Raw genomic sequence first — 12813 nt, 5'->3', positions numbered from 1 at the left:
TTATTCGTCTTTGCCTGCATGGATCTCTATGGAGGGGGGGGTCGAGAGGGGGGGGGCGGGGCTTGGGGGGGGGGCTTGGGGGGGGGGGGCTTGGGGGTCCTGCGCTAAGAGATATCCGCCGGTCCCATAACACAGCGCTGTGGGACCGCTGAATTCGTAGCCGGTCTCGCGGCGTCTAAGGCACGCGGCGCGAGCCGGTACGGCGGCAAACACGAGGATTACGACCGCGGCGATGGCGGCGATCCACCACGGGGGTGTGGAGGTCGTGGGCGGCCGGTCCGACGGGCGCGTGGCGGGAGGGAGAGACGCGGCGGCAGTCGTCGCGGGGACGGCCCCCACTGTCAACGGGGGAATCGCACGGCGGGGCGTCAACAACTTGACGGCGACGGGAAGACGGCCGACTTACGAGCACTCAAAAACAAAGACCCGCCACCCCGTACGACCTCAAGGAGGAGCTCAACGATGGGACTTTGTCCAAGGATTTGTGGTGATGTCACCACGGCAATTGTGCCAGGTTTGGTGCACGTTGAGGCCACGTGAAGTGTCGAACGCCCGCTGGCAGGAGGTCACGGCGTAGACCCGGCAGGTGCCACGGGTCGACTGACTGAGATGACTGGTTGATGCACCACCTGTGCCCCCTACTGTGCCAACCTGCTGTGCTTTAGCCACCCGGCGCTCCGCTCGTTGTTGTGAGCGTCGCTCCTCCGCCCTCCGTTGTTGTTGGAGGGCGACTGCCTCCAACTGCCCAGTAGCATCCTTCACGAGCCTCCTCCTCCACAGAGGCCGATCTTGACACCACTGGTACCGGTCATCGGCAAATCCACTCAGCTCCAGGTCCTCCTGTACCACGTCACTCCATCTCTTCTCTAGCCCGTGCCGCGCCCGTTTAGCCCCCTCGATCTGGCCGAACAAAAGCTGTTTAGGCATGCGGTGGCTGGGCATGCGGGCTACATGACCCAGCCAACGCAGCCTTGCCTGCCGGAGGAGCTCACCGATGGTACTTTGTCCACATCTTTCGAGGATTTGTGAGCTCCTCACACAATCCAGTCTGGTTAAACCCAGGATGGATCGTAGGCAGGCCAGCCTAAATGTTTCCAATTGGCGAAGATGTTCCATTAGCGGGGTCCACGTTTCGCAAGCGTAGAGAAGGGAGGGAGTGACCGTGGCCGAGAAGACTTGAAGCTTCGTGCGGAGCGACAGACCAGGTAGCTTCCACACAGCGTTACGCATCCGATGAAATAATGCCGCTCGACTGATTCTGAGTGAGACCTCTGCTGTCAAACCAGAGCCGGTCATGAGCACACTGCCCAGGTATGGGAAACTCTCCACTCTCCCCACAACTGCCCCATCACCGATTGGGAGTTGTGGGGGCGGAGTGCCCGATGGTACAAAATACCCAGCCAGGTGCTTCGTTTTGGTGGGGCTGATGGTAGGGCCCCACCTCTTAGTGGCACGCTCCAGTTTCAGCAGCAGCGCCTCCAACTCCTCCACTGAGTGAGCGGCAATTACCAAATAATCGGAATACATAATGTGGTTGACCAATAGGGAGCCATCCCTTGACCGCACCCGGGCATCGATCAGCCTCAAAGGCTTCACGATCTACGTGGTCGAAAAATATGTTAAATAATGTGGGAGCTAGAGGACATCCCTGTCGCACCCCAAGGTGAATAGGGAATGGCTCCGACTCCCGGCCACGTAGTTTTACCCGGTCCTTAATGATCGTGAGCCGTGGGTCAGGGACTCTGAAAGCACGAAGAACAACCCAGAGCCCAGGCCTACTGATGGTATCATAGCCCTTGACCAGGTCAATAAAGCAGAGATGTTGGAATTCCCTACACCTCTGCTATAGCAAACGGACAGAAAATATGGCGTCTGTGCAGGAAACCATATTGAGGCTCCGCAAGCGTCTCCTCAGCGTGCCTGGCAAGGCAATGTTGAATAATCCTTGCCAGGACCTTTCCCGGCACACTGAGGAGTGAGATGCCCCTGGAGTTGTTACAGTCTGTGCGGTCCCCCTTCTTAAAGAGGGGGACCACAAGGGCATCCTTCCAATCCTGCAGAACCTATCCATTGGTCCAGACTGTTGTCATGATGTCATGTAGGGCAGTCTGTGCACAAACGCCACCCTCCCTCAGCATTTCGCTTGGGAGATCATCTCTGCCCGGTGCCTTTCCTGGTCTCAGGCTCTGGATCGCCTTCAGTACTTCCTCAACAGATGGCACCACAGCCAGCCACTCACAGGGGGTGACTTCTTTTTACAATATTTGAGGCACCGCAGCCTCAGCAGGGTCATCTCCACTTTGTCCCACGATGTTTTTCATGTCGAGGGATTTCCCCTCCCCCAGGACTTCACAGAAATGCTTAGCAAATCTGCAAACCTGTTCCATGGGGTCGGAGATTGGATCACCGTTTTTTCCCCGAATTATGGTAATAGGTGTGGTGCTGCAGGTTACTGTTTTGATGGAGTTAAATAGGGATTTGTGATCGCGGGCCATTGAGGCAGACTCCATCTCCTCAGCAACCCGCGACCACTACCCACCATCCTTGCAGCGCCTCAGGGCTCTCCGAACCTCCGAGCGAAGGCTGCAGTAAGCCTCCTCATTCTCTGACGTGGGATTCTGTAGCCGATGAGAGTGGGCCTGTCGCTTTTTCTCAGCCATCCTCAACACCTCCTCTGCCAGTCAGGGTCTCTGGGGAGGTCTGGACCGCGTACCCAAAGCAGCCATTGCAACTGCATGAGCCACAGTCCTAAACCTCGCCCATTTACCCTCGACATCTGGAGGAGTGGGGGACGATGCCAACCCCAGCCGCAAGCGATGATGAAATTCTCACTTGCAACTTTCATCAGCTAGCTGAGACCAGGCCACCTTAGGTTTGGATGGGGTCCTGGGTGTACACCCACCACCGGAGTGGAAGAATGGCAGGCGCATCTTACAGATGACAAGTCGATGGTCAGAGGGCAGATCAGCTCCACAGTAGGTCCTGGTGTCAAGGACATGGGCTCGCATCCGCTGGTCCGTCACTACGTAGTCCAGCAGATGTTCTTGCTTGGACCCGGCATGCATCCATGATGTTGTGTGGATGCGCCGATGCCGGAACAGCGTGTTAGTAATTACAAGCCCATGGGCTGCACAAAAATCTAGCAGCCTCCTACCGTTGTTATTGAGCTGATCTGGCCCATGCCCTCCAATCACTCCAGACCAGGTGCCAGCATCATGACCAACTCGGGCATTGAAGTCACCCAACAAGATGACTCTATCCCGAGGGGCCACTTTAGCTAGCATCTGTGACAGGAGGTCATAGAAGGCATCTGACTCATCGGCCTTGCCTGCATCCCTCCACGGATGTTCGTCTTCGGTGGGGGCATAAGTAACCACGACCACCACTCCTCGCCTCTGATTGATGGGAAGGCGAGCCCAAAGTAGCCTGGGGCTTACAGCTTCCCACACCTCACCGCCACGCTACACCACACACACTACACCACACACACTACACCACACTACACCACACTACACCACACCACACCACACACACTACACCACACACACTACACCACACACACCACACACCCCACACACCACACCACACACACTACACTACACACCACACACTACACCACACACTACACCACACACACTACACCACACACACTACACCACACACACTACACCACACACACCACACACTACACCACACACACTACACCACACACACTACACCACACACCACACACACACCACACTACACACTACACCACACACACTACACCACACACACCACACACACTACACCACACACACTACACTACACCACACACACTACACCACACACACCACACACACTACACTACACACTACACCACACACACTACACCACACACACTACACTACACCACACACACTACACCACACACCACACCACCCCACACCACACACTACACCACACACACTACACCACACACCACACCACACACACTACACCACACACACTACACTACACACTACACCACACACACCACACTACACACACTACACCACACACTACAGCACACACACTACACCACACACCACACACACTACACCACACACACCACACTACACCACACACACTACACCACACACTACACCACACACCACACACACTACACCACACACACACTACACCACACACACTACACCACACACACTACACCACACACCACACCACACACACTACACCACACACACTACACCACACACACTACACCACACACACTACACCACACACACTACACCACACTACACCACACACACTACACCACACACACTACACACTACACACCACACACACTACACACTACACACCACACACACTACACCACACACACCACACACACTACACCACACACACACTACACCACACACACTACACCACACACTACACCACACACACTACACACTACACACACCACACACACTACACTACACCACACACCACACACACTACACCACACACACACTACACCACACACACTACACCACACACACTACACCACACACCACACCACACACACTACACCACACACACTACACCACACACACTACACCACACACACTACACCACACACACTACACCACACTACACCACACACACTACACCACACACACTACACACTACACACCACACACACTACACACTACACACCACACACACTACACCACACACACCACACACACTACACCACACACACACTACACCACACACACTACACCACACACTACACCACACACACTACACACTACACACACCACACACACTACACTACACCACACACACCACACACTACACTACACCACACACACTACACTACACCACACACTACACACCCCACACACACTACACTACACACCACACACTACACTACACCACACACACTACACCACACACACTACACTACACCACACACACTACACTACACCACACACTACACACCCCACACACACTACACCACACACTACACACCCCACACACACTACACACCACACACACTACACCACACACTACACCACACACACTACACCACACACACTACCCCACACACACTACACCACACACACTACCCCACACACACTACACCACACACACTACACCACACACACCACACTACACACTACACCACACACACCACACACACTACACCACACCACACCACACTACACACACCACACCACACACACTACACCACACACACTACACACTACACTACACCACACACACACTATACACACCACACCACACACACCACACACTACACCACACACACCACACACCCCACACACACCACACACACTACACTACACCACACACCACACACACTACACCACACACACTACACCACACCACACTACACCACACACACTACACTACACCACACACACTACACCACACACACTACACCACACACACCACACACACTACACCACACACACCACACACACACCACACCACACACACTACACACACTACACCACACACTACACCACACACACTACACCACACACACCACACACCCCACACACACCACACACACTACACTACACACACACTACACCACACACACCACACACCCCACACACACCACACACACTACACTACACCACACACCACACACACTACACCACACACACTACACCACACCACACTACACCACACACACTACACCACACACACACACTACACTACACACCACACACACACACTACACTACACACCACACCACACACACTACACCACACACACTACACCACACACACTACACACCACACACACCACACTACACCACACACCACACCACACCACCTACACCACACCACACACACCACACCACACACACCACACACTACACCACACACTACACCACACCACACACACCACACACACCACACACACTACACCACACACACACCACACCACACACACCACACACACTACACCACACACACTACACCACACACACCACACTACACCACACACACTACACCACACACCACACACACCACACACACCACACACACCACACACACACTACACCACACACTACACCACACACTACACCACACACACTACACCACACACTACACCACACACACCACACACACTACACCACACACTACACCACACACACCACACACTACACCACACACACTACACACCACACCACACCCCACACTACACCACACCACACACCACACCACGCACCGCTGAAGCGGTACTCTCCCTCGCAGTCCCCGTCGGCGTCACAGCACTGCAAGACGTACGTCCCGGCGCCCGCCTCCGGGAAGAACACCTCGCCGCACGGCGGGGACCAATCAGCGACGCGCAGGACGGGGAGGGCGCGAGCCTCGCCGTCGCACTCCGTCCGGCCCGTTGTGAAGCACTTCGCCTGCGGTGGGGCACAGCAGGCGGTGACTAAACGACGGCTAGAGGGCGACCGGAGGTCGACTGGAGGTCGACTAGAGGATGACTAAAGGATGGCTAGAGGACGGCTAAAGGATGACTAAAGGATGACTAAAGGACGGCTAGAGAATGACTAGAGGACGGCTAGAGGACGACTAGAGGACGGCTAGAGAATGACTAGAGGATGACTAGAGAATGACTAGAGGACGGCTAGAGAATGACTAAAGGACGGCTAGAGGACGGCTAGAGGATGACTAAAGGACGGCTAAAGGATGACTAAAGGACGGCTAGAGGATGACGAAAGGACGGCTAAAGGATGACTAAAGGACGGCTAGAGGATGACGAAAGGACGGCTAAAGGATGACTAAAGGACGGCTAGAGAATGACTAAAGGACGGCTAGAGAATGACTAAAGGACGGCTAGAGAATGACTAAAGGACGGCTAGAGAATGACTAAAGGACGACTAGAGAATGACTAAAGGACGACTAGAGGATGACTAAAGGACGGCTAGAGAATGACTAAAGGACGGCTAGAGAATGACTAAAGGACGACTAAAGGACGGCTAGAGAATGACTAAAGGACGGCTAGAGAATGACTAAAGGACGACTAAAGGACGGCTAGAGAATGACTAAAGGACGACTAAAGGATGACTAAAGGATGACTAAAGGACGGCTAAAGGACGACTGGAGGTCGACTAGAGGACGACTAAAGGTCGACTAGAGAATGACTAAAGGACGGCTAGAGAATGACTAAAGGACGGCTAGAGAATGACTAAAGGACGGCTAGAGGACGACTAAAGGACGGCTAGAGAATGACTAAAGGACGACTAAAGGACGACTAAAGGACGGCTAGAGGACGGCTAAAGGACGGCTAGAGGACGGCTAGAGGACGACTAAAGGACGACTAAAGGACGGTGTTGTAGGAGTAAACATTTATTACAAAGTCTATCTAATTAACTAGAAACGTGTTGTCTATATTTATTGTAGTGCTTATTCAATGTGGCACTGTACTCTGATGTTGTAGGAGTAAACATTTATTACAAAGTCTATCTAATTAACTAGAAACGTGTCGCCCGTATTGTAGTGCGTATTTAATGTGGCACTGCATTTCTGATGTTGTAGGAGTAAACATTTATCACAAAGTCTATCTAATTAACTAGAAACGTGTCGCCCGTATTCACTCATTCCACTTGCCAGGAGCGAGCCGTTCCTGAGCAGGCGAACTTCCACGGTGCCGCTGGTGCCGCCGATTCTGAACGGCACGGTGACGTTCACACCTCCCAGGATCACCGGGGCGGTGTTGTCGTTGTTGGTGTCGTTGTTGTTATCGTTGTTGTTGTCGTTGGCAGCGGCAGAAGCCGGAGCCACGACTGGGAAATTACCGGAAGGTTTTAGCATCAGCAGCGTTATCATCATCATCATCAGCAGCAGCAGCAGGGTTATTACCATCATCAGCAGCATCATCATCATCAGCAACAGGATTATTACCGTCATCATCAGCATCATCATCATCAGCAGCAGCAGCAGGATTATTACCATCATCAGCAGCATCATCATCATCAGCAGCAGGATTATTACCATCATCAGCAGCATCAGCAGCAGCAGGATTATTACCATCATCAGCAGCAGCATCATCATCAGCAGCAGGATTATTACCATCATCATCAGCATCATCAGCAGCAGCAGGATTATTACCATCATCATCATCAGCAGCAGCAGCAGGATTATTACCATCATCAGCATCATCAGCAGCGTTATCATCAGCATCATCATCAGCCATGATCGATGAGTGCCTATAAGTGAGTGATATTTTGTATGTGTCTCTGTGTCTCTGTGTGTGTCTCTGTGTGAGTCTCTGTGTGAGCCTCTGTGTGTCTGTGTGAGTCTCTGTGTCTCTGTGTGAGTTCTCTGTGTGTCTGTGTCTCTGTGTGTGTCTCTGTGTGAGTCTCTGTGTGAGTCTCTGTGTCTCTGTGTGAGTCTCTGTGTCTCTGTGTGAGTCTCTGTGTCTCTGTGTGAGTCTCCGTGTCTCTGTGCGTGTCTCTGTGTGTGTCTCTGTGTGAGTCTCTGTGTGAGTCTCTGTGTCTCTGTGTGTGTCTCTGTGTCTCTGTGTGTGTCTCTGTGTGAGTCTCTGTGTGAGTCTCTGTGTGAGTCTCTGTGTGAGTCTCTGTGTGTCTGTGTGAGCCTCTTTGTGTCTGTGTGAGTCTCTGTGTCTCTGTGTGAGTTATCTGTGTGTCTGTGTCTCTGTGTGTGTCTCTGTGTGAGTCTCTGTGTCTCTGTGTGAGTCTCTGTGTCTCTGTGTGAGTCTCTGTGTGTCTCTGTGTGTGTCTCTGTGTCTCAGTGTGTGTCTCTGTGTCTCTGTGTGTGTCTCTGTGTGAGTCTCTGTGTGTCTGTGTGAGTCTCTGTGTCTCTGTGTGTCTCTGTGCGAGTCTCTGTGTGAGTTTGTGTCTCTGTGTGTGTCTCTGTGTGAGTCTCTGTGTGTCTCTGTGTGTGTCTCTGTGTGAGTCTCTGTGTGTCTCTGTGTGAGTCTCTGTGTCTCTGTGCGAGTCTCTGTGTCTCTGTGTGTGTCTCTGTGTCTCTGTGTGAGTCTCTGTGTCTCTGTGTGAGTCTCTGTGTGTCTGTGTGAGTCTCTGTGTGTCTGTGTGTGTCTCTGTGTGTGTCTCTGTGTGACTCTCTGTGTATCTGTGTGACTATCTGTGTATCTGTGTGAGTCTCTGTGTCTCTGTGTGAGTCTCTGTATCTCTGTGTGAGTCTCTGTGTCTCTGTGTGTGTCTCTGTGTGAGTCTCTGTGTCTCTGTGTGAGTCTCTGTGTCTCTGTGTGAGTCTCTGTGTGTCTCTGTGTGAGTCTCTGTGCGAGTCTCTGTGTGAGTCTCTGTGTGTGTCTCTGTGTGAGTCTCTGTGTGAGTCTCTGTGTGAGTCTCTGTGTGAGTCTCTGTGTCTCTGTGTGAGTCTCTGTGTGTCTGTGTGAGCCTCTGTGTGTCTGTGTGAGTCTCTGTGTCTCTGTGTGAGTTATCTGTGTGTCTGTGTCTCTGTGTGTGTCTCTGTGTGAGTCTCTGTGTCTCTGTGTGAGTCTCTGTGTCTCTGTGTGAGTCTCTGTGTGTGTCTCTGTGTCTCAGTGTGTGTCTCTGTGTCTCTGTGTGTGTCTCTGTGTGAGTCTCTGTGTGTCTGTGTGAGTCTCTGTGTGTCTGTGTGAGTCTCTGTGTGAGTTTGTGTCTCTGTGTGTGTCTCTGTGTGAGTCTCTGTGTGAGTCTCTGTGTGTGTCTCTGTGTGAGTCTCTGTGTGTCTCTGTGTGAGTCTCTGTGTCTCTGTGCGAGTCTCTGTGTCTCTGTGTGTGTCTCTGTGTCTCTGTGTGAGTCTCTGTGTCTCTGTGTGAGTCTCTGTGTGTCTGTGTGAGTCTCTGTGTGTCTGTGTGTGTGTCTCTGTGTGACTCTGTGTATCTGTGTGACTATCTGTGTATCTGTGTGAGTCTCTGTGTCTCTGTGTGAGTCTCTGTATCTCTGTGTGAGTCTCTGTGTCTCTGTGTGTGTCTCTGTGTGAGTCTGTGTCTCTGTGTGAGTCTCTGTGTCTCTGTGTGAGTCTCTGTGTGTCTCTGTGTGAGTCTCTGTGCGAGTCTCTGTGCAAGCCTCTGTGCAAGCCTCTGTGCGAGTCTCTGTGTGAGTCTCTGTGTGAGTCTCTGTGTGTGTCTCTGTGTGAGTCTCTGTGTGAGTCTCTGTGTGAGTCTCTGTGTCTCTGTGTGAGTCTCTGTGTGTCTCTGTGTGAGTCTCTGTGCGAGTCTCTGTGCGAGTCTCTGTGCGAGTCTCTGTGTGTGTCTCTGTGTGAGTCTCTGTGTGAGTCTCTGTGTGAGTCTCTGTGTGAGTCTCTGTGTCTCTGTGTGAGTCTCTGTGTGTCTGTGTGAGCCTCTGTGTGTCTGTGTGAGTCTCTGTGTCTCTGTGTGAGTTATCTGTGTGTCTGTGTCTCTGTGTGTGTCTCTGTGTGAGTCTCTGTGTCTCTGTGTGAGTCTCTGTGTCTCTGTGTGAGTCTCTGTGTGTGTCTCTGTGTCTCAGTGTGTGTCTCTGTGTCTCTGTGTGTGTCTCTGTGTGAGTCTCTGTGTGTCTGTGTGAGTCTCTGTGTGTCTGTGTGAGTCTCTGTGTGAGTTTGTGTCTCTGTGTGTGTCTCTGTGTGAGTCTCTGTGTGAGTCTCTGTGTGTGTCTCTGTGTGAGTCTCTGTGTGTCTCTGTGTGAGTCTCTGTGTCTCTGTGCGAGTCTCTGTGTCTCTGTGTGTGTCTCTGTGTCTCTGTGTGAGTCTCTGTGTCTCTGTGTGAGTCTCTGTGTGTCTGTGTGAGTCTCTGTGTGTCTGTGTGTGTGTCTCTGTGTGACTCTGTGTATCTGTGTGACTATCTGTGTATCTGTGTGAGTCTCTGTGTCTCTGTGTGAGTCTCTGTATCTCTGTGTGAGTCTCTGTGTCTCTGTGTGTGTCTCTGTGTGAGTCTGTGTCTCTGTGTGAGTCTCTGTGTCTCTGTGTGAGTCTCTGTGTGTCTCTGTGTGAGTCTCTGTGCGAGTCTCTGTGCAAGCCTCTGTGCGAGTCTCTGTGTGAGTCTCTGTGTGAGTCTCTGTGTGTGTCTCTGTGTGAGTCTCTGTGTGAGTCTCTGTGTGAGTCTCTGTGTCTCTGTGTGAGTCTCTGTGTGTCTGTGTGAGCCTCTGTGTGTCTGTGTGAGTCTCTGTGTCTCTGTGTGAGTTATCTGTGTGTCTGTGTCTCTGTGTGTGTCTCTGTGTGAGTCTCTGTGTCTCTGTGTGAGTCTCTGTGTCTCTGTGTGAGTCTCTGTGTGTGTCTCTGTGTCTCAGTGTGTGTCTCTGTGTCTCTGTGTGTGTCTCTGTGTGAGTCTCTGTGTGTCTGTGTGAGTCTCTGTGTGTCTGTGTGAGTCTCTGTGTCTCTGTGTGAGTCTCTGTATCTCTGTGTGAGTCTCTGTGTCTCTGTGTGTGTCTCTGTGTGAGTCTGTGTCTCTGTGCGAGTCTCTGTGTCTCTGTGTGAGTCTCTGTGTGTCTCTGTGCGAGTCTCTGTGTGAGTTTGTGTCTCTGTGTGTGTCTCTGTGTGAGTCTCTGTGTGAGTCTCTGTGTGTGTCTCTGTGTGAGTCTCTGTGTGTCTCTGTGTGAGTCTCTGTGTCTCTGTGCGAGTCTCTGTGTCTCTGTGTGAGTCTCTGTGTGTCTGTGTGAGTCTCTGTGTGTCTGTGTGTGTGTCTCTGTGTGACTCTGTGTATCTGTGTGACTATCTGTGTATCTGTGTGAGTCTCTGTGTCTCTGTGTGAGTCTCTGTATCTCTGTGTGAGTCTCTGTGTCTCTGTGTGTGTCTCTGTGTGAGTCTCTGTGTCTCTGTGTGAGTCTCTGTGTCTCTGTGTGAGTCTCTGTGTGTCTCTGTGCGAGTCTCTGTGCAAGTCTCTGTGCGAGTCTCTGTGTGAGTCTCTGTGTGCGTCTCTGTGTGTGTCTCTGTGTGAGTCTCTGTGTGAGACTCTGTGTGAGTCTCTGTGTATCTGTGTGTGTCTGTGTGAGTCTCTGTGTCTCTGTGTGGTGAGTCTGTGGGTCTCTGTGTGTCTCTCTGTGTGAGTCTCTGTGTGTCTCTGTGTGTCTCTGTGTGTCTCTGTGTGTGTCTGTGTGTGTCTCTGTGTCTCTCTGTGTGTCTCTATGTGTGTCTCTGTGTGTCTCTGTGTGAGTCTCTGTGTCTCTGTGTGAGTCTCTGTGTGACTCTCTGTGTCTCTGTGTGACTCTCTGTGTCTCTGTGAGTCTCTGTGTCTCTGTGTGAGTCTCTGTGTGAGTCTCTGTATGTGTCTCTGTATGCGTCTCTGTATGCATCTCTGTGTGTGTCTCTGTGTGTGTCTCTGTGTGTGTCTCTGTCTCTCTGTGTGTGTCTCTGTGTGTCTCTCTGTGTGAGTCTCTGTGTGTCTCTGTGTGTCTCTGTGTGTCTCTGTGTGAGTCTCTGTGTCAGTCTCTGTGTGGCTCTCTGTGTCTCTGTGTGACTCTCTGTGTCTCTGTGTGAGTCTCTGTGTCTCTGTGTGAGTCTCTGTGTCTCTGTGTGAGTCTATGTGTCTCTGTGTGTGTCTCTGTGTGTGTCTCTGTGTGAGTCTCTGTGTGAGTCTCTGTGTGTCTCTGTGTGAGTCTCTGTGTGTCTCTGTGTGAGTCTCTGTGTGAGTCTCTGTGTGAGTCTCTGTGTGAGTCTCTGTGTGAGTCTCTGTGTCTCTGTGTGAGTCTCTGTGTGAGTCTCTGTGTGAGTCTCTGTGTCTCTGTGTGAGTCTCTGTGTGAGTCTGTGTGTCTCTGTGTGTGTCTCTGTGTGTCTCTGTGTGAGTCTCTGTGTGCGTCTCTGTGTGCGTCTCTGTGTGCGTCTCTGTGTAAGTCTCTGTGTGAGTCTCTGTGT

General features: G+C 52.1%; 1 protein-coding gene across 1 annotated transcript in view; it reads right to left on the bottom strand.

Annotated features, from left to right (window-relative positions):
- Positions 1–12813, bottom strand: part of LOC142906524 (uncharacterized) — a 32417-nt gene continuing 19604 nt past the window's right edge. Inside the window, exons 5-7 of the mRNA XM_076054528.1 lie at positions 7629–7804; positions 6238–6421; positions 1–338 (exon numbers count right to left, since the gene is read on the bottom strand). Of these exons, the coding sequence (XP_075910643.1) occupies positions 1–338; positions 6238–6421; positions 7629–7804 (698 nt within the window). The remainder of the gene's footprint in view (positions 339–6237; positions 6422–7628; positions 7805–12813) is intronic.

Source organism: Petromyzon marinus, chromosome 66 (genome assembly GCF_048934315.1).
Source record: "Petromyzon marinus isolate PM22_M1 ecotype Great Lakes invasive population chromosome 66, UKy_Petmar_22M1.pri1.0, whole genome shotgun sequence".
Classification (NCBI taxonomy): Eukaryota; Metazoa; Chordata; class Hyperoartia; order Petromyzontiformes; family Petromyzontidae; genus Petromyzon; species Petromyzon marinus.
The sequence above is the reverse complement of the archived record's forward strand: the minus strand, read 5'-3'. Positions and strand labels throughout refer to the sequence as shown.